Below are 22,614 nucleotides of genomic sequence, written 5' to 3' on the forward strand. Positions count from 1 at the left end.
CGAGTGGAAAAACAAAGTAGTGCTCACAAGCAGCATACATTGAACAGTAGTGCAGAGTTAATGTAATAGGGCCAGTCGCCATGGGAGATGACTAGCAGACTAAGGAGGGACAAACACAATGAATACACCAGTGGAAATGCCGCATTTCAGAAGAGCACAAGCACTACCTATATTGTCCAGACCGCAGCCTTAATTCTTAGGGTTTAAAGTTTTGTGAGTTGACCAATTTATTGGGTACGATTCACTAAAACTTTTGGGATAGGTCCTCATACTCCAGGTTTAAATAACGTCATCTTTGAATCTTTGGGCGTAGAACATACTCGCTTCTTATGCCTAAAGAAACTACCCACAGATAGTGCTTAATGAACTGAATCTGTATGTTTAGGTGTAACCCACAGCTTTGTGAATCGGTCCTGTGAAAACGCTCGCCCCATGCCAGACAATTGCCAGCATCTTACAACTGTTCGCCTAGTTCCCACCCTCCAGCAAGGGTTGCAGTATTGTTTCCTGCTTTAACTGTATTGAAACATTTAAATAGCGCTTACCACCGCCGTGTGGGCCACCGATACGCTTGGCTGCATGATTCACTGCTGTATTGGGTATGAATTTGTAAGGGTGTTTTGTATTCGGTGTTCCTCTGTGGGAAGTGTCCCCATGTGCGTGGTGACCACCTACTTGCGGTTATTGGATTAAGGAATGCATCACTTAGTGTGGCAGATGAATTGTGAAACGTAAGAGCGCAGTTGATTACTTACAGTAAGCTGACTGCTTTGAACAGCACTGCAGGTCCCCTTCTTTGCCTGTTGCTGCCCTCCCTGCATTGTCCAATTTGAGACGTTGTTGAAAGGTTTATGGGTCTGAGCAGGCATGTTTAGAGCTATATTGTAAGGGGGGTGGGTCTGGTAGAATGTTAAGTAGATGTCAAGTATTTAGCTGGTTGGGACCTGCAGTTGTGGACTAGATTAGTTTCCGGTGATTTAGCCAGCAATATGTGGTGCATCTTTCCAGTTATTTTATGCCAGGTCCGTTGGCTGTGTACAGTACTGTATCGTGGAGAAGAACCATAGACGTTGCATGTCAGTGTGAGGCGGTCAATGGGGTTAGTGGAGTTATGCAGCCTGCATGTACCATAATTGGCTGCTGTCCTCTGAGTTTTAGAATTAGTGTGGGCCATATGAGTGGCGTTTTGCTGCAGAGTCGAATGTGTATACACAGCTTTCTTTCCTTCTAAAACAGTATAGTGAGCCTGCTGCGTTGTTCCCTGTGTATTCTACAGGGTACAGAATCAAATCCTGGTTCATCGGCTCAGTGGGTTAATGTGTTTGCTGCAGTGGGTAGCTTTTTTTGTAGGTGGCTCTATGCGTGGGTGGCTCTGTCTGTGTGTGGGTAACTCTGTGTGTGTGTGTGTAGGTGGCTCTGTGTGGGTGGCTCTATTTGTGTGTGGGTTGCTCTATGTGAATAGCTCTGTGTAGGTGGCTCTGTGTGTGTGGGTGGCTCTGTGTGTGTGGGTGGCTTTGTGTGTGTGGCTCTGTGTGGGTGCAAATGCAATAGGTCTCACATTTGAGAGAGATTAAGCTATTGACATTGTAAATAACAATGCTGTTTCTTTAAATGTTTTAAAAACAAAAACAAACAAAAATAATGTCATGAGCAATGCCAATAGCTCTAACTTTAAGAATGCCGAGACCATTGCATTGTAAATGCTTGTTTTATGATGGGAATGACTTGTCCCATTTTTAGACAGTCTGGGAAAGATGCTTGAGACAGGAAAGCATTGACTATCGATGTTCAGCTGGGGATGATCTCCTGTTCTATGTGCGGCACAAATTTTGCAGATAGTGGGTCGTTGAAGTGATTGTTAGGCTTAATGATCGATTAGGTTTTCAGGATGTCCGTCTGGTCATATAGCTTAAAAGTGGACCAATAAGCTTCGTTTTTGGGTATTGAATCATTGGGCATTGACGGAATATTTGGTTGAGAGGCCTCCCATGTAGAAGCTGCTGATTTAAGCTCGCATTCCAGAGACGTGGCCTTGGATGTTAAGAAATTTGCGAATTCTTCACAGCTAATTTGCGATTTTGTTACTTCGAGTGAGGATTTGTATGTTTTGTTTGATTGCTGTGTAACCAATTCAAATAGTTTTCTAGGTCTGTTTTTCGCATTTTCCAATTCTGTTCTGAAGATATCTTTTTTTTTTACTTCAGGATATTTTTATTGTAGGTGCTTATGGTTTTTCTTAGCAGTTTTAGCTGTGGGGATGATAGTTGCTGCCTCCATTTCCTTTCTGCTAGTCTCATTTTGCGTCTTTCTTCATGTAGTGTGTCGCTGCACCAGGGTTTTTTATCTTTGTCTGATGTTCATTTTAGTTTTAACGGTGCTATTGTGTACATTATCTGTGACATCTTCGCATTGTAGTGCTCCGTGAGTTCGTTGGCGTTTGTCATATTACTGGGAGGGGGAAGATCTCTCCTACATAACAACACCAGCTTCTCATTGTCCAGTGCTCTGGGAATTTGGAAGGTTATTATGTGATGATCTGACCAGTCACAAGGCATGATTGAGGTCAAGCTCGCAGCTTTATCTTTGGATATAATCCAGTCTAGCCTGGAGCTTTTCACATGCATTGAAAGCATGCAGGCTTGCACTAGGTTTTGGTCTGCTAGGAAGTCTTTGATGATGTTGACCTGGCTGTCATTAGGATTGTTCCAGTGTAAATTGAAGTCTCCTAGGAATATGTCATTGGAGTGTGGGGAGCTGTTTGCTGTGATGATCTCCATTAAGTGGCCTATAAAAGGTTCATTCTTGCCTGATGGGTGATAGAATGTATGAACCTTGCAAAGCTGTTTGTCGTTGTTAACTATGGAGAGTGCGAGGTATTCGCATGATTTAAGAGGGTCGGCGGGCAATGGTTTAACCACAAGCTCCGAGCGATGAATCATTGCAATACCACCTCCTATTTTCTTTAGCTTGTCTTGCCTCACAATGAAATAGTTAGGGGGCACAAGTAGATCCAAACATGGCGAGGAAGATTCTGTGAGCCATGTTTCCCGTTAGGATCGCGACGTCGATCTCCTGACTCAGGATAAGGTCAGCGATGGCTGATGCGTGTTTTACTGCTGAGCGACAGTTGATTAGTAGCCCTGTAATCTTTTTCTGAGAATCCCGGATGGGGTCTTGCATTGGGTTGATTAGTGTTATTTGCTTCAGGTTGTTCGCATTTAATTTTCTGTCACTAGCCTGACTTCTCTGAAGTAGTTGATTGGGACTGAGCTGATTACATGTACCTTTTTAGGTCTCGCCTGCGAACGCAGCGCGAAGCGCTGCTGTCCGCCAGCGAGATCTATTGTTGCTGACTTGCCTCGGAAGTGGGACAGGAGATGGGCACGCGCAAGGCTTTTGGCGGATTTGAGCCGGTGTATGCGCACGCGCACGTGCACACACGCGATGTGCACATCTCCTGTCCCTCTTCCGACCACATGCCAGCCCCGTTGGAGCGGCCCCCTGCAAGATGGGGCCGCTCAGAATTGCAAAAGTACACTTTGCGCCAACAATAGCCCACACGGAGCCCCCCCAGCCCTTCTTCACTCACCGGGCTGCTCTTCTGGGGGGATCTCCTCCTCGTGGCTGCAGTACTTCTGTTGCGGGGCTTCCCTGCACTCCTGGGAGCCCTGCGCTGCTGTGGTCATCCTCGGCCGCCGCATTCTTCACCCGGGCCCCCTCCTGGGACCCGGGACTTCTCTTCACTCCGGCTGCCACTGCGGGGCTCTGCCTTCAGCATGGGAGCCCCGCGATAGCACGGCACGCCGGTTTCTGTTTTTGCCGGATCAGGCCCCGCCCACGTCCCGGGCAAGGGCGCCTGACTTCCGGCTTGTTTTTTGTTGTTGCTAATTTCAACCCGCTTCGTGGCCTGTTGCTGACACATTGAATAGAGTGACTTTTTTTAATACACTCCCCCACAGGCCCGATGATTGTATTTGTTCTGATTCTTCATTCGTATTTCTTGAGGTGTTGGAAATTGAGTGTTTGTTGCTTTCCAGGTCTCGGTGGCGGACAGGCGAGGCATGGGCTGCAGTTTAAATAATGCATTTCTGTGGGACGTAAGGTGGTCTCCCCTGCTCGGGTTGAGTGGTTCTGTGATGAGATCGTGTTGCATGGCTTCATATAGCACCTGCTGAAAGAGGCGAGCGTTTTCCTCTCTTTATAATACTTTGTGTGAAAAGATATTTTTTAAATTACAGAGGGCGACCTCTTCGGACGTGTTATTTCTTTTTAATTGTACCCATAACCCTTATCTTTTGAAGTAAAAAAAAAAAAAAAGCATTTGCAATGCAATAGGTCTCACATTTGCGAGGGTTTCAGCTATGGGCATTGTAATTGACAATGCCTTTTATTTATGTGTTGGTTTTTAAAACAGATAAATTAAAGGCATAGTTATTTACAATGCTAATAGCTGAAACTCTCGCAAATGCGAGACCTATTGCATTGCAAATGCTTGTTCTCATTGCAAGGGTTGGTTGTGGCCGGTGACGTCTCGTAGGATTGCAGTAGTGTTAGACCTGTCTGCTTCTGAGAGTCCCCTCACACCATGATTTATTTTGTTCCCCCGTGCCTCCTAAAATTTGTCGCTTTTTATTTGTCTACCAGGACCTTTTTGTGTGTTGTCCCATGGGGCTAGATGCTCCTTGATGCTCAGTTGCTCACCAAGTTCCTGGCACCTATGTACAAGGCGCCTGACGGAACCGGTGGCATTACACACTGAGGTTGTCCACCCTAAAATGGTGGACACCATTGTCCCCTATGAGAGTGACTCCCATTGGAGTCCTTCTGACCTCTGACCCTTTGGAGGTTTTGGCGCACTCTGTGTAACCTGCAAACCTGACAGGAATCCCCTCAGAAGTTACAAGTACACAAAATGGCTGCCTTAGGAAGCCCAGTATGGTGGCTCCTAATGACCAAAAAGACACCTTGGAAGGGCCATGTCATTGACACAGCCAGGGAAGGTTCTAGAACCTTCTGGCTCGTGCTGGCACCCCAGGGCACTGGCTATAAAAGGCCCAGTCCCTGGCGGCCATGATGAGAAAAAGTGGAGAAGAGAAGAAACATAGAAGAGGACTTGACACCAGATTGACACCTGCCCTGTCCCCCCCCCCCCCCCCCCCCCCCTGAGGCAGCTGATAGCGCAGGCAGAAGTACAGCCGAGGTTGTTGGCGTGGACCCTGACTGGCGTTCCAGTCAGAAGCGCGAGCAGTGACCTCTCGCCTTCAGCGCCTGGCCAGCGAGTGCCAATTACCCCTCAGAGACTTTGGCCATAGTTAGAGCCTCCCCGCCTCCCCCAGTGGTGAGATCGCGACTGCGACCCTTGACAGGGCCCCTTCAACTTAAGTGCCTCCTGACGGGCGTTCGGACGTCTCCGAACCCACCGCCGTCGAAGCGCTGATCGTGGACAGAAGGTGAGGTGCTGCGCTGGGGCGGGGAAAGGCTGGCCTTCATTTGGGCGAGAGTACCGTCTCTGCCCTGCCCGAGTGACTTGGGGACTGTTGTTGTGGGCGGGAGCCCCCCCCCCCGTGAGTGAGATCGGAGGGAGGATCGCGGAGCCCCTGGAACCCCCCTTCGCCCTTGGGAGAAGGGCCATACTGACTGGAGCGCTTACTGGCGCAGTTAAAGTGAGGTGGGACCGTCTCTTCCCCTGAAGTTGCCGCATTGTTCCGGGACTGAGGTGCGGCTCCAATTTTGAACTGTGCGCGCAGGTAGTTTGACCCCTCCGGCAGCCCGTTCGACGGTCTGAGGACTCGTGAACTCAAGCCGCCTTCGGAGACCCCGCCTGCGTTGACAGAAGCGCACAGACTCCTCCGGCCGCAGTAGTATTAAACCGGCTGGCCGCGGAGTGTAATTGCCGTAGTTATTGTATGTCTTTATCTTCCAGATACACGCGCAATATGCTTTAAGTGCAACTAAAGGATTATCACGAGTATCTTGTGCCCAGAGAGCCCGAACCCGTGAACACTTCAAAAACTGTAAGAGCGCGCATTCCGCATTAAATGGCAATCTAAATGTGTTTACCCTGAAAGTGATTAATTGGTGGCAGCGATACCAGTATGACCCTGAGATATTTATGTGAAACGATCAGTATCTAACTTGCTATGCAACTGTGATGTTTTGCTGATATTTATTCCAGTCATTGCTGATATTTATTCCAAATGTATTGAATCCTGATATTTATCCAGTATATTTATTTATTAGAGTCCAACCATTTATTCCTACGCAACCAGTACACAGCTAATCAAACCCATGTAAGAAAGGTGAATGTGATTAACTAATTGAACTTCTTCCAATCCAGAGAACTTTTACATAAACGAAACGTATTTTTCCATAACAGTGGTGTGGTGTCCTTCTTTTTATGTGGTGTGCAGGGAGTTATTATTTGGTCATAGCCGGCTTAACACAACAGCCTTCTACCGCCTTGTCACTCGAGCCAAGCTACCCCCCTTTGTGCTGGGCTTGCCCATCGCAGGTCCAACATAAAATTGGTGGCAGCGGTTGGGATAACGAGCCGTGCTGTTGTGAACCTCATAATAATTCAGTGTGCATCACAGGTACACACCCGGAGTATTCTCCCAGCGGCCTTCTAATTCTGTGATTTTGTTTTTTTAAATTCTTTCCTGGAGGTGGGTGGAGGTGATCCTCAAAGGAAGTTCCTATCTTCATAACCTACTTCGGGGTGGTGGTCCACCCTTTCAACTGACAAAAATGGAATTCAAAATGTCAGAGCTGGAGACCTATACTGTGGCACAGCTCAGGGAGTTCTGTCAGGAAAGGGGAGTGTTCGTTAGGCGAGGAGCCAAGAGAGAGGAGCTCCGTACTAGTCTGCGAGCCTGGGTGGAAGCACACACGGAGGGAACGGTAGAGGAGGAGGAATCAGACAGGGAAACTGTCAGGGAGATGATTACAGAATGGCCTCTGGGGGTGGGTGCGATGTCTATCAGCCCCAAGGTAGCCTCACGGGAGGGCAGTAGTGTGTCATCAAGAGGGTTATCAGAAACCGAGTTAGCCGACAGGAGAGAGGAAAGACAGTTAAGGTGGGAGTTGGCCAAGCTGGAGATGGAAGGGAGGAGGATGGAACATGAGTTCAAGTTACGAGAACTCGACCTCAAGACCATTAACAATACTCCGGGGGGTGTCGAGTCCAAGGAAATTGCCAGGGAGCCCAGGCCCCATTTACCAAAGGACGTAGTCGCCAGTTATTCCGCTGGGGACGACATAGCCAAGTGGTTGGCAGCCTATGAGGTCTCCTTAAGAGCCCATGGGATCCATGAGAAGCACTGGGGTGGTGGATTATACCGGTACATGCCTCCGACAGGAAGGGATGCCCTATTGGCCCTAGACCGGGAGGAACAGGTAGACTACCCCGCCATGAAGGTGGCGCTCATTAGGAAGTTTGGGTTGACCCCGGAGAAATACCGGCAAAGGTTTAGGGGTAGCCACAAGCTGAGCTCACAAAATTGGGTTGACTTCCTGGATTTTGCCAAGAAAGCCCTGGAAGGGTGGGTCCAAGGTAGTGAGGTGGAGGACTATCAAGGGTTGTATGACTTAATCCTCAAGGAGCATCTACTCGAGAAATGCCTTCCCGAGCTGAGGCAACACCTGGTAGACAGCAAACTTACTTGCCCCCGTAAGCTTGCTGAGGAGGCGGACATTTGGGCAAGTACCAGAGTGTCCACGAAGGGGACTGGAGGAGATTCTCAGAAGTCCGGACAGGGCGCTCCCCTAAGGAAAGAGGGGGGAGATAACAAGAAACAGGAGTTCTCCAAAGGCCCCCAAAATAACTTTAAGGGGAAAAACACCTTTTCCAACTCTAAGGCTAACCCACAGAAGAACCCTAACCCTGGCCAGAGTCAGCAGCCAAGGGTTGTCCATTGCTTTGAGTGCGGTGGTATTGGACATTACAAAGGAGACCCGAAATGCCCAAAGAGACCACCCCCTCCCGCTGGAGGAAAGGCCCCGGGAGTCGCTAGTGTAGCGCTCGGGGAGGAGATGCCCTTAAGTGAGGGAAGGGAGTGGGCGGGAGTCACCTTAGTGTCCCTGGGTGATCGGGAGATGGTTCCAAAGATCCAGGTGCCCTCGAATACTACCAAGTATGGGCAGTGGGTCACCATCAATGGCCATAGAGGGGAAGCTCTGAGAGATACAGGAGCCAGTATGACTATGGTAAGGAGTCAACTGGTGTCCTCGGAGCAGGTGGTTCCGGGCGTACTTCATCCAGCCGCACTGGCTGACGGCAGAATGGGCCACTATCCTGTGGCCGAGGTTCCCTTTGAGTGGGGAGGGGTTGCAGGTCCACTTCGAGTCGCCGTAAGCCCCGCCGTGCCAGTCGATTGTTTGCTGGGCAATGATATGGAGCACAATGCTTGGAAGGAGGTGGAATACCGGACCCATTCGGAGATGCTGGGTACACCTGATTGGGCCTGTGTGAGTACCAGGTCGGCAACTGCTCGGGAGGAGAAGTCGCAGGGGTCGGAGTCTGGAACAATGGCCCACCCCGTAGCTGCTGATGAGGGAGCATGCCGAGGACAGGAGGAGCCTGCCTCGACGTCCGTGCCTCGTCAGACGGATAGGCCACCTACGGAGGTGGACCCGGAGTCCACGGAGGAGGACATGGTTCCGTTGGAGAACTTACCTATCCCCGCTGATTGGCGAGTGGAGGGAGGTCCGTCCAGGGAGGAACTGAGCAGGGGACAAAGGGAATGTCCCACCCTCAAGGGTCTGAGGCAACAGGCTGAAGCCCAAGCAGCGGCTAACGAGTCTGGGAACTATTGTATTTACTGGGAGGATGGCCTCCTCTACAGTGAACCCAGGGCGCCAGTGCACGGATTGTCACAGGCCCTGGTAGTCCCACAGTGTTACCGAGCCTTCCTGTTAGAGTTGGCTCATGAGATTCCCTTGGCAGGACACTTGGGTCAGGACAAGACCTTTGCCAGGCTTGTCCCCCACTTTTATTGGCCTCGAATGAGGGTGGCGTCCGACGCATATTGTCGGTCGTGTGTGTCATGCCAAGCCAGTGGGAAAACAGGGACGAAGCTGAAGGCTCCCTTGGAACCACTTCCCGTCGTTGGCACCCCCTTTGAAAGGGTGGGCATCGACATTGCTGGGCCCTTAGATCCACCGACAACATCCGGTCACAGGTTTATCCTGGTACTGGTGGATCATGCCACAAGGTATCCTGAGGCAATTCCTCTGAGAACCATCACTGCACCGGTGGTGGCAAAGGCCCTGATGGGGATCTTTACCCGAGTGGGTTTCCCCAAGGAAGTTGTGTCTGATAGGGGGACCAACTTCATGTCAGCATACATGCGGGCAATGTGGAAGGAGTGTGGAGTGACCTACCGGTTCACCACTCCTTTCCACCCACAGGCCAATGGCCTTGTGGAAAGGTTCAACAAGACGTTGAATGGTATGATCAGAAGTCTACCCCAAAGCCTGCGGAGGAAATGGGACGTCCTCCTACCCTGCTTACTTTTTTCCTACAGGGAAGTGCCACAGAAGGGAGTGGGCTTTAGCCCCTTCGAGCTTCTGTATAGGCACCCTGTACGTGGACCTCTCAGCCTGGTGAGGGACTCATGGGAAAAGTCTCCCCGGAAAGTACCCCAGGACGTGGTGAGCTATATGCTGGCCTTCCGGAGCCAAATGGCTAAGTTGTGGAAGCAAGCTTCTGACAACTTGGAAGCCAGCCAGGCAGTGATGAAAGCGTGGTATGACCACAACGCTCACCCAGTGGAGCTGGAGCCTGGACAGAAGGTGTGGGTGATGGAACCGGGAGAGCTAAGCGCTCTTCAGGACCGTTGGAAAGGCCCATATGAGGTATTGGAAAAGATGGGCAAGTCTACCTATCTGGTGGACGTCAAGACCCCACGGCATCCACGTCGGGTGCTGCATGCCAATCGCCTCAAGCCCCACTATGAGAGGCCCGAAGTCCTGTTGATCCTGGTGACTGATGGATCGGAGGAAGAGGACACTGAGCCTCTCCCCGACCTGTTGACGTCTCAAGAAAAGGATGGGTCATTGGAGGGAGTGAAACTCTCACCATCCCTAACTCCGGAGCAGCAGGAGGAATGCCGCCAGGTTCTGGGGTCATTCTCCCCTCTGTTCTCCCTTGTCCCGGGTAAGACCCATCTGTGTGTTCATGACGTGGACACCGGCGACAGCCCACCTGTGAAGTCTAAGTCTTACCGGCTGTCGGACAAGGTGAAGGCCAGCATCCGAAGTGAAGTAGCTAAGATGCTGGAGCTCGGAGTTATTGAACCTTCAAATAGCCCTTGGTCTAGCCCGGTGGTTTTAGTTCCTAAAGCTGCACCACCTGGCACCACGCCAGAATTGCGATTCTGCGTGGACTATCGAGGACTTAATTCGGTCACGAAGACCGATGCTCATCCGATCCCTCGGGCGGATGAACTAATTGACCGGTTGGGAGCTGCCCAATATCTGAGTACCATTGACCTCACAGCAGGGTACTGGCAGATTCCTATGACTGGTGGAGTGAGGGAAAGGTCAGCCTTCTCCACACCTGATGGACACTACCAGTTCTGTGTGATGCCCTTTGGGCTCAAGAACGCTCCTGCAACCTTCCAGCGGCTGGTGAACATGATCCTCACTGGGAAGGAATCCTTCTCTGCTGCTTACCTTGACGACATTGCTGTCTTCAGTAGCAGTTGGGAGGATCACTTGCAGCACCTGCAAGACGTTCTCCAGGCCCTGGAACAAGCTGGTCTGACGATCAAGGCCAGCAAGTGTCAGATTGGGCAGGGGTCGGTGGTGTACTTAGGTCACTTGGTGGGCCGGGGAACGGTGCAACCCCTTCAGGCATAGATTGAGGCAATCGTGGCCTGGGAACCCCCCAAGACCCAGACTGAGGTCCGAGCCTTCCTGGGCCTCACAGGTTACTACAGACGGTTCGTGAAGGGGTATGGCACTATCGTGGCTCCCCTTACTGAACTCACGGCCAAGAAGCAACCCAGGAGAGTCATCTGGACCGAGGCTTGCCAACGAGCCTTCGACACTCTGAAACAGGCATTGTGCAATGCTCCAGTTTTGAAGGCTCCAGACTTCTCGAAGGAGTTCATTGTCCAGACAGATGCATCCGACATTGGCATTGGGGCGGTGCTATCGCAACTCAAAGAAGAGGGTCTGGATCAGCCCGTGATCTTCCTGTCACGGAGACTACTTCCCCGGGAACAGAGATGGAGTACCATTGAGCGGGAAGCCTTTGCGGTGGTCTGGGCACTGAAGAAGCTGCGACCATACCTGTTTGGTTCGCACTTCCAGGTTGACAGACCACCGACCCCTTTGTTGGCTCATGCAGATGAAGGGGGAAAACCCAAAACTGTTGAGGTGGTCTATCTCCCTACAGGGAATGGACTTTCGGGTGGAATATTGGCCCGGAGCTGACCACGCCAATGCAGACGGTCTCTCCAGGTATTTCCGCCTTAGTGTTGAGGACTCCCAAGGGGTTGGGTAGCTCTCCCCACTTTCAGCTGGGGGGGACGCGTGTTAGACCTGTCTGCTTCTGAGAGTCCCCTCACACCATGATTTATTTTGTTCCCCCGTGCCTCCTAAAATTTGTCGCTTTTTATTTGTCTACCAGGACCTTTTTGTGTGTTGTCCCATGGGGCTAGATGCTCCTTGACGCTCAGTTGCTCACCAAGTTCCTGGCACCTATGTACAAGGTGCCTGACGGAACCGGTGGCATTACACACTGAGGTTGTCAACCCTAAAATGGTGGACACCATTGTCCCCTATGAGAGTGACTCCCATTGGAGTCCTTCTGACCTCTGACCCTTTGGAGGTTTTGGCGCACTCTGTGTAACCTGCAAACCTGACAGGAATCCCCTCAGAAGTTACAAGTACACAAAATGGCTGCCTTAGGAAGCCCAGTATGGTGGCTCCTAATGACCAAAAAGACACCTTGGAAGGTCCATGTCATTGACACAGCCAGGGAAGGTTCTAGAACCTTCTGGCTCGTGCTGGCACCCCAGGGCACTGGCTATAAAAGGCCCAGTCCCTGGCGGCCATGATGAGAAAAAGTGGAGAAGAGAAGAAACATAGAAGAGGACTTGACACCAGATTGACACCTGCCCTGTCCCCCCCCCCCCGAGGCAGCTGATAGCGCAGGCAGAAGTACAGCCAAGGTTGTTGGCGTGGACCCTGACTGGCGTTCCAGTCAGAAGCGCGAGCAGTGACCTCTCGCCTTCAGCGCCTGGCCAGTGAGTGCCAATTACCCCTCAGAGACTTTGGCCATAGTTAGAGCCTCCCCGCCTCCCCCAGTGGTGAGATCGCGACTGCGACCCTTGACAGGGCCCCTTCAACTTAAGTGCCTCCTGACGGGCGTTCGGACGTCTCCGAACCCACCGCCGTCGAAGCGCTGATCGTGGACAGAAGGTGAGGTGCTGCGCTGGGGCGGGGAAAGGCTGGCCTTCATTTGGGCGAGAGTACCGTCTCTGCCCTGCCCGAGTGACTTGGGGACTGTTGTTGTGGGCGGGAGCCCCCCCCGTGAGTGAGATCGGAGGGAGGATCGCGGAGCCCCTGGAACCCCCTTCCGCCCTTGGGAGAAGGGCCATACTGACTGGAGCGCTTACTGGCGCAGCTAAAGTGAGGTGGGACCGTCTCTTCCCCTGAAGTTGCCGCATTGTTCCGGGACTGAGGTGCGGCTCCAATTTTGAACTGTGCGCGCAGGTAGTTTGACCCCTCCGGCAGCCCGTTCGACGGTCTGAGGACTCGTGAACTGAAGCCGCCTTCGGAGACCCCGCCTGCGTTGACAGAAGCGCACAGACTCCTCCGGCCGCAGTAGTATTAAACCGGCTGGCCGCGGAGTGTAATTGCCGTAGTCATTGTATGTCTTTATCTTCCAGATACACGCGCAATATGCTTTAAGCGCAACTAAAGGATTATCACGAGTATCTTGTGCCCAGAGAGCCCGAACCCGTGAACACTTCAAAAACTGTAAGAGCGCGCATTCCGCATTAAATGGCAATCTAAATGTGTTTACCCTGAAAGTGATTAATTGGTGGCAGCGATACCAGTATTACCCTGAGATATTTATGTGAAACGATCGGTATCTAACTTGCTATGCAACTGTGATGTTTTGCTGATATTTATTCCAGTCATTGCTGATATTTATTCCAAATGTATTGAATCCTGATATTTATCCAGTATATTTATTTATTAGAGTCCAACCATTTATTCCTACGCAACCAGTACACAGCTAATCAAACCCATGTAAGAAAGGTGAATGTGATTAACTAATTGAACTTCTTCCAACCCAGAGAACTTTTACATAAACGAAACGTATTTTTCTAGAACAGTGGTGTGGTGTCCTTCTTTTTATGTGGTGTGCAGGGAGTTATTATTTGGTCATAGCCGGCTTAACACAACAGCCTTCTACCGCCTTGTCACTCGAGCCAAGCTACCCCCCTTTGTGCTGGGCTTGCCCATCGCAGGTCCAACATACGGTCTCCCCAAAATACACAAGAACATGGCAAATCCACCGATGAGACCAATAGTGAGCAGTTTGGGTTCACTTTTGGAACCTCTCAGCAAATATGCTGACGTCTTCTTGAGACCGATTGTCCAAAAACAAAAATCGTATCTCAAAGATACAGCACATACTATTGCGATCTTTGAAGGACTTGGCTTCGACAGGGAAACCCAACTGCTGGTGACCCTGGACATCGAAGCATTATACACTAATATCCCCCAAGATGACACAATAAGAGCAATGCTATCCATCTTGGAGCAAGAAAATTTGAACGGTGGTAATTGCCAGTTTATTTTGGACTGCATTAGAATGGTGTTGAAGAACAACATTTTTTTGTTCAAAGAAGAACTCTATAAACAAATCAAAGGTACCAGCATGGGGGCCACCTGTGCCTCAAGTCTGGCATGCCTCTATGTTGGCCAGTTCGAACAAAAACACATTCATAACGAGATGGCACCATTTTTCGAAAATGTGTTGCACTGGCATCGTTTCATTGATGATATCATCTTCATCTGGAACGGTGCCAGTGAGCAACTTTCTGTCTTCTTGGAGTGGCTCAACATGGGGGATGTCAACTTGAGATTTACAGCCGCCTATAGTGATACTAGTGTGGATTTTTTGGACATAAAAATCAAAGACATGTCAGGTCATTTGCAGGTAGAATTTTTCTCCAAACCCACTGATAGAAACACCCTTCTCAAGTACGACAGTAATCACCCGAAATCACAAAAAGACTATTCCTTTTGGGGAATTTTTGAGGTTACGTCGGAACTGTTCGAGTCTCACTGATTTCTACCATCATGCTGAGATAATGGAAAACAAACTTAAGGCCAGAGGGTATCCGAAAAGACTGATCAAACACTCTTTCAAACGTGCCAGGTTTTATGATAGGGAGCATCTCCTCAACACCAATAAAGACAAAAAGAACAAAACCGCAGAGCGTATAGTTTTTGTTAGCCAATACTCTTGTCTGAGCAATAAAATCAAAAATATAATTAATAGAAATTGGAAAATCTTAAATAATGGGTTGCAGACACCGTTATTTAAACCCCTTTTCTCGTTCAGACGCAACAAAACTATCAAATTCCCTTGTGACCACGTACAAAAACAGTCAGGGCACCTTCCAAACTACTTTACAGAATCAGAGGGCCATAGGCAACTACACATGTGGTACCTGCTCTGTTTGCCCAAACTGTATTCAAGCAAAAAGTTTCAAACTCAATGAGCAACTTGTAGTCGCTAAAACATTAAATAATTGCCGAAGCAAGAGTGTAGTCTATTTGTTGGTCTGCCCGTGCGGCCTAGGGTATGTGGGCGAAACAGGCCGAGAACTACGCATCAGACTTCTAGAACACAGATCAGCCTTGAAGAACAGAAAGGAAAATGCACCAATGATAGGGCATTACTCCCAAGAGAGCCACCAATTTAATGAGTTCAAGTGGTTTATTTTGGAGAAAGTCACTATCAATAGGAGAGGTGGCATTCTGGACGTACAAAGGAAGATGAGGGAACAATGGTACATGTGCCATCTGAATACCATCGATAAGGGTCTTAATACTAGAGAAGACTGGATGAAACTGGTAGCGAACCAGTAGTAACACATGTATCTACCCACAGCGTGATTGATGGGGCAACAGGAATTGCGCACAGAAATTCAATTATTAATAATTTGCAGGCTTAGTCAGATCTAATATAAGGAGATTGAATGATAACTAATATAAACGATGCATTGGTCTTATAGACAATTACAACCGGTAGTGCGCCGACCAAATTAGTTTCCGTGTGTATGCAATGAGCACCTTGGAATGCATCAGGGTTTTCAAACAAGCTCGGGTGTCTATGATAAGTGCGGACGTACATAATTGATGAAGACTTAGCCGCAACCAGTGTTGGTGCGAGTCTGGAATGTTTTTGTTCCGGTCAATGTAGGCAGCAGAGGTGTGTTTACCGGCCCTTTACACATGGACCATTTCACTTCCTGTGTAAACCTAGGCAGCAACTCGTTGTACAACCAACAGCTGATAGAACTTCCAAATGCGTAGGTGCTGGCCAATCCGGATAGGTGGCCAGCGGTATTTAAACGGGAACAGCAGGCTCTCATTTTCAAAACGAACGCGGGAGAGAGAGCGAAGCGCTTTGCCACGGAGCATCCCCCAAAGGTAAGAAACATAGGGATCTGCTTAAGATCAGGGTAACTAGGTATAGACAATTTTACCTCTTTCCATTGACATGATAAAAAGATAAAAAATATCCCCCTATCTCTATGTACTTTATAGGTTGTTGGAACAGAACATCTACCGCGTCTCTCGAGGCAGCGCTTTCAGTCCGTATTGCATATGGTATTTTATCTTAACTCCTGAGACCAGGGCCTACCTGGAGAGCCGTCTTTCAACACCGCTTCATTAAGCGCAAGCAAGTGCGAAAAAGACACCCACGCGGTATGTGATAACAAGTAAAGGGAGCCTGCCAGTTTTTTTGTGATTAGTTTTACGACTAATTTCTACTCTAAAACAGAAAGGGTAAAACCTGATAACATTTTGTATTTTTTGTTTTTTTCAGTATTGATAGGTGTTTCGTGATGCTTCAGTAGCTTAGAGCGGGTAATCTGGGGGACAATCCTGCTTTTTTTTAGAGAAATTGGAGACCACACGGCTAGTAAACCAGTGGAGACATTATTAATACGGTAGGCCTAAAACCCCTTTTTTAAAAAAAATTTGATAAAGAAGAACAAAAGGTTAGAAAACAAATATATACTTGAATATATGAAAGAATCAGATAATAAGCTAAAGTGGTATAACCAAGCATCAAATACCGGATATGGAGATTAGCAGTATAAAGAAATAGTCTAAATAACATAGATAACACCATGTTGTAATATATGTGACAGTTCCCAATAATAATAACAGAACCAAAATTGATATATATTCTCTCTCCTATGTTTAGGTTCAACTATTTATGTGAGCACAAACTTGATGAGTGCTCCTCTCTTTAAAACCTTTTTTGAAAACCTTTTTACCGTCTATGGGTGAAGACTGAGGTAATAATTGGGATTATCCTGATCTTAAATCGTTATAACATAATACAGTAAAAGCATGGTCAATTTGACATACCCTCTTATCCCTATATCTTTGTAGATTCCACTTATTTTAATGGCAAAGACCCACCGATCCTATTTTACATGCGGAAACAGTACGTGATGACATAAGGTAATCCCGCTGTTCTGTTTTGGGGTTGAACAAGCACCCGGGGCTGTGGTTATGTTTACTAAGTTCATTATTAAAGCCCATCTGATAGAACATAATAGGAATATAGTGTAATACTAATAGAAATGATATGTTTCCTGATAACAAAGGCATCAAGGGCTATGGTGATGGTTATGAAGTTCATTTAAAAAATCCATTGGATTGAACACAACATAAGTAGGATGTAAAATTAATAGAAATAATATGTTTCCTGAAAACAAAGGCCATATCGATGCTAGTATGAAAACTGACAAAAATCAAAAGGAATGATTATATTTTATATTTGTTATTGTTTATTTTAGATGTAATCAATGAATAGCAATTACAGGAAACATGTGACAAATGTATGGATGAAATTTGTAAATTGATTTGTCCATCCTGATCTATTGTTAACAGGAACAAGTAAACTACGGCAACCAACCAGTGCCTATAACAAGAGGGACGTCATTATTGTCTTGATAAAGATGGACTATAGTTAGAACCATCGAAACGCGTCGACGCTACTATTGAACACAATCCGCACTAACGGCTTCTTCTTTGAGATACACTACAGTTTGACTGTTCCAAAGATTAGCATTTTGAACATTTTAGAACGGATGTGTTATAATAATGACAAAATCAACTGTCTGTCTTTGTCTCTCTGTGTAGTATATTAGATTACAATAGCAATAAGATAAATTCGTAGGGCTGATTATCCAATTTTCCCAAATAGACAGGATTGGATGTTGTGGGTTGCAATCGTTTCTTTCATGAGCTTTTGTATACTTTAAGATGAAAGTATTTTTACAGTGTCTTTTATAATTATAAAAATAAAAAATTATTTTTAAACAGTCAAATACAGGTTTTTGTTTAATTCAAATTTGTACATGTTCTAACATATGGGCTATAATCTACATTTGCTCTAACTCACATTGTGGTGTTTTCTAGCTTTCTGCCTGGGAATTTCCCTCCTTACTTAGTTCAGGCAAAGTCAGCCCAGCAGTGTGCCAGCCACATATCCCACACCATTCACCTCCTTCACAGTCTGGGTTTCTCACTAAATTATCCAAAGTCACATCTTCAACCCGCCCATGTACGGCAGTACCTGGGCGTGACCATAGACACTCTGGCTGCCAAAGCTCAGCCAAATTTAGCTAGAATCAACAGCATGCAACTGCTGATAAAAAAGTTCAAACCTCAACACTCCCTTCCAGCGCGAGTGTTCATGCAGTTGATAGGCATGATGGCCTCCTGCATCTTCATAGTCCCGCACGCCAGACTACATATGCGCCCGCTTCAGGAGTGCTTGGCACGTCAATGGAATCAGACTCAAGGACAGTTGAAAGACCTAGTGTTGGTGAGCGGTCGGGCATACAACTCTCTGCATTGGTGGAATCCACAAAACCTTTGCAAGGGCCGACCGTTCCAAGAGCCTGTTCCACAAATAATACTGACGGCGGACGCGTCTCTCCAGGGATGGGGAGCTCATGTACTCAATTACACAGTGCAGGGACTATGGACGACACAGCAACAGAAGATGCACATCAACCTTCTGGAGCTGATGGCAATCTTCCTGGCAATGAAGGCATTCAAAGTACACTTGTTCAACAAAGTCGTGTTGATCCGGACGGACAACATGACTGCCATGTACTACATACAGAAGCAGGGAGGAACACACTCTCCACAGTTGTCTCATCTGGCTCAGAGCATGTGGAGGTGGGCCATTCAGAGGAACATGTTCCTCATGGCAGAACACCTCCCGGGCAAGGACAACCAAATGGCGGATCTGCTCAGCAGACACAGCCACCAAATGCACGAGTGGGAGCTACATCCATCAGTACTCCAACCGTACTTCCAGCAGTGGGGTCATCCAGAGATAGACCTATTCGCCACAAGGGAAAACGCAAAATGCCAAAGCTTTGCCGCCAGGTTCCCGCATCCACAGTCGCAGGGCAATGCGATATGGATGAACTGGTCAGGCAGATTTGCGTACGCTTTTCCCCCAGCGCCATTAATACCGCTAGTGGCACGCAAACTAAGGCAACACTCACTGACGCTCATCCTGGTTGCTCCAATGTGGGCGCGCCAGCCATGGTACACCACGTTGCTGGAACTTTCCGTGGTGCCGCATCAAAGACTGCGGCTAACACCCAAACTTTTAACACAGAACCATGGCGCAATTCAGCACCCAGATCCGCAACAGCTGAACCTGGCGATCTGGCTCCTGAAGTCTTAGAGTTTGGCTACCTAAACCTGCCTCCAGAATGTATGAATATCATCAAGGAGGCCAGGAGCCCACGACCAGAGCTTGCTATGCGGCTAAATGGAAAAGGTTTGTCATTTACTGTAAAAACAATGACATTAATCCGCTGGATGCATCCATTCAGAACATCATATGTTACCTGTTACACTTATACCGATGCAGTCTGGCATACAGCTCCATCCGTATACATCTAACCGCAATAGCAGCCTATCTTCAGAACAGGCAGCACCTCTCTTTATTCAGAGTGCCTGCCATCAAAGCCTTCTTGGAGGGACTCAAAAGAGTGATTCCTCCTACACACCCACCGGCACCGGTGTGGAACCTAAATGTGGTCCTCACCAGATTGATGGGCCCACCTTTTGAACCTCTACATTCATGTGAGATTCAATTCCTCACCTGGAAAGTAGCTTTCTTAGTGGCAATCACTTCGTTGAGAAGAGTTAGTGAACTCCAGGCACTAACCATTCAAGAGCCATTCATACAGGTTCACGCGAACAGGGTTGTACTGCGTACCAACCCCACATTCATGCCTAAAGTGATATCGCAGTTCCACATGAATCAGACTATTGAACTGCCTGTTTTCTTTCCAAATCCAGAAAATGTCGCAGAGAGAATGCTCCAAACACTAGATGTAAAGAGGGCCCTCAAGTACTATATAGACAGGACAAAGGATTTTAGGAAAACAAAACAACTGTTCGTTGCCTTTTCTCCACAACACAAGGGCAGCGCCATTTCCAAAGCAGGGACAGCCAGATGGATCGTTAAATGTATTCAAATTTGCTATGAAAAAGCTAAACGCACCTTAACGATTCCTCCCAGAGCCCACTCAACACGGAAGTTAGGGGCATCCATGGCTTTCCTAGGGAACATTCCTTTAGAGGAAATATGTAGAGCAGCCACATGGTCCACTATACATACATTTACTAAACACTACTGTGTAGATGTACATTCAAAACAGCAGGCAGCTGTAGGACAGGCTGTTCTCAAGACCCTTTTTCAGACTGCTGCAGCTGGCACGGGCAGCCGCCGCTAATGGAGAGACTGCTATATGATCTATGCACAGATATAAATTCAGCAGCCCACATGCCTCGAACCGAATATGCTACTTACCAGTATGCAGCTGTTCTTGGCATGTAGGGCTGCTCATATCGCCCACCCTCCTCCCCAGCGCCTGTAGCGGCTGCAGCACTCAGAATTACTGTATAGCATGGTCATCACTTACTGTATCTACTCCATCACTGCCACAATGGCGAAAAACAATCTGAGGATGGAGAGGATGCCCATGCGCACTGTAGTCCAGGGGAGGAGCCACCTATCTCGCGATACTTCGAAGACTCTTCCAGGACAACAATGTGCAATCATCCGGACCCAACACTAGGCGGCGATCTATGCACAGATATGAATGTCAGCAGCCCTACATGCCAAGAACAGATGCATACTGGTAAGTAGCATATTCGATACTCAAGTCAAAGTAAGAAGTTCCCTGCCACAAATTCAGGACAGACTTTTCCCGAAAGCAAGCCTATATGTAATATTGTTACTGGGGAATTCTCGGAAAAATGAAATTCATGAAAGAAAGAAAATAGATTGTTTTTGTTCTGTTGTAAAACAAAACTAGGAAGTAACAAATGTTAACCTTCAACAGGCACCAAGCCTTAAAATTGTTGCCTCTAAATAACTTAGACTTCAGCTGAACTGTCTTGAGGGTCACAACGTAAAAGTAACTGGAACAGCTGGAGGACAGCCAGGGCAGGTAATCACTTGGTGTAGATGGCAGGTAAACTGTGGTGTAAAGAGTATCGGCCAGAGAAAGTCTGGAAAATGTGATGAGGGAAGACTGCTTGTGTGGCAACTAGTGATTCAGACCAGATCTTGGAGTTTACTATGGGAACTAACTCACTTCTCTCCCGACAGGTTCCAGACACTTCCCTGAGTCCAGGAATAGCAGTCACATCAAGCGTCCCATGAATGCTTTCATGGTTTGGGCCAAGGATGAGCGGCGCAAGATCCTGCAAGCCTTTCCTGACATGCACAATTCCAGCATCAGTAAGATCCTGGGTGAGTCTGGGCATAAAGAGTCTTCACTTAGTGAGCGAGTAAAAGGTTCAGACTGCCTGCCCTTGATTCTGAATCTGCAGGGAGGAAGGGACTAAGTTCCATGTTTAGTGTGCATGGCTCTTGTGTACACTGATGAAATTAGTAAAAGATCATGAGGTACCAAACTGCTACAGTGATAGAGTACAAGATCCTAGGTAAATGTACACATAGTCAGAACATGCCGTGAGGAGTGGAATGCAGAATACTGGAAGAGAGCCAGAAAAACCAGAGTCTACATTGAATGAGTACGAAGAGGATCCTGGGTTATCTGATCGCTGCCTTGTCCAGGTACTGATTATGAATGTCTCTTTCATCCTGTGGCAGGCTCTCGCTGGAAGACCATGACTAACATGGAGAAGCAGCCGTACTATGAGGAGCAGGCTCGGCTCAGCCGGCAGCACCTTGAGCGGTATCCCGATTACAAGTACAAGCCCCGACCGAAGCGCACGTGCATTGTGGAAGGAAAGCGGCTGCGAGTGGGCGAGTACAAGGCACTGATGAAAAACAGAAGGCAAGACACAAGGCAGAGCTATGTCATATCGTGAGTACCACAGACCCATTTACTTACACAAACTTTGAACAGATTCATGCCCACTTTTGTTGCAGAATTTGGAGAACACGAGACACAAAGACACACGTATTACGAATGCCAATTTGCTGGCCCACTTAGCCAGGATTGGGACCAAGGTGTTAAGCAGACCTTTTATAAGGAAGGGGCTAAAAGGTTCAATAGAAGTGAGCCTGGTCTTTTTGTAATTTTAATAAGAGCATTAGATTACGGGTACCTCAGGGTTTACCCTCGTCTGACTGTTGCATTGCTTTTCACAGACTTCTACAACATAATACAGGCATAGGCCAATCGAGAGAACCCACTTAATTCTGCTGTTAGAATAGCTAATGGTAGTGAAAGCCCCAAAAAATATATTGTAAAAGCAAAGTGTATATTTAGATACTACCCTAATAGCCAGAATATTGGTGCCAGTATAGGAATCTGCAGCCATTAAACAGATGGATTTGGGCAGAAACGCTTTGCAGCGTAGAGATGGATCTTTCATATCAGGCTAGGGCAGAGCTGGCACCAGTAAAGGAACTTCCACCTATAAGCAGTGACTCACTTACCTCCCATCTTGTCCCCCTGATCAAACATCACGTGTTGGAGGTAAAATGCGAGATCACCACTCTCAGGAAGGAAATCCCATCAGAACAGGTAGTTTTAGCAGTGGTTTGCCAGGGCTTCTGCCTAGAACTTCGCAAAACCCCTCCCAACATCCCACCATGGAGACACATCCTCAGAAGTGATCATCTCCACCTTCTCGAGGAAGAGGTACAAGCGCTTCACCAGAAAGGCGCAATAGAGAGAGTGCCTCCACACTAGCAAGGTGTCTACTTTCTTTACTTTCTCCTTCCCAGAACAACAGTTCTCTCAGTGCTATTTTAGACCTTTTGCTTCTCAACAGATACATCTTTTCGAACATTTCTGACTGACTGGCCTACAGAATATCATCTCT

The 22,614-nt window shown here is 47.9% G+C and overlaps 1 protein-coding gene across 7 annotated transcripts in view; it reads left to right on the forward strand.

The window, feature by feature from the left end:
• LOC146871292 (transcription factor SOX-13-like) overlaps positions 1 to 22,614 on the forward strand; it is a 588,655-nt gene that overhangs the window by 481,488 nt on the left and 84,553 nt on the right. For all 7 annotated transcript variants that reach the window (XM_085650772.1, XM_085650790.1, XM_085650765.1 and 4 more), the window contains 2 exons: positions 20,924 to 21,067; positions 21,431 to 21,647. In XM_085650772.1, the coding sequence (XP_085506898.1) occupies positions 20,924 to 21,067; positions 21,431 to 21,647 (361 nt within the window). The remainder of the gene's footprint in view (positions 1 to 20,923; positions 21,068 to 21,430; positions 21,648 to 22,614) is intronic.

Source organism: Triturus cristatus, chromosome 1_1 (genome assembly GCF_964204655.1).
Source record: "Triturus cristatus chromosome 1_1, aTriCri1.1, whole genome shotgun sequence".
Lineage (NCBI taxonomy): Eukaryota > Metazoa > Chordata > Amphibia > Caudata > Salamandridae > Triturus > Triturus cristatus.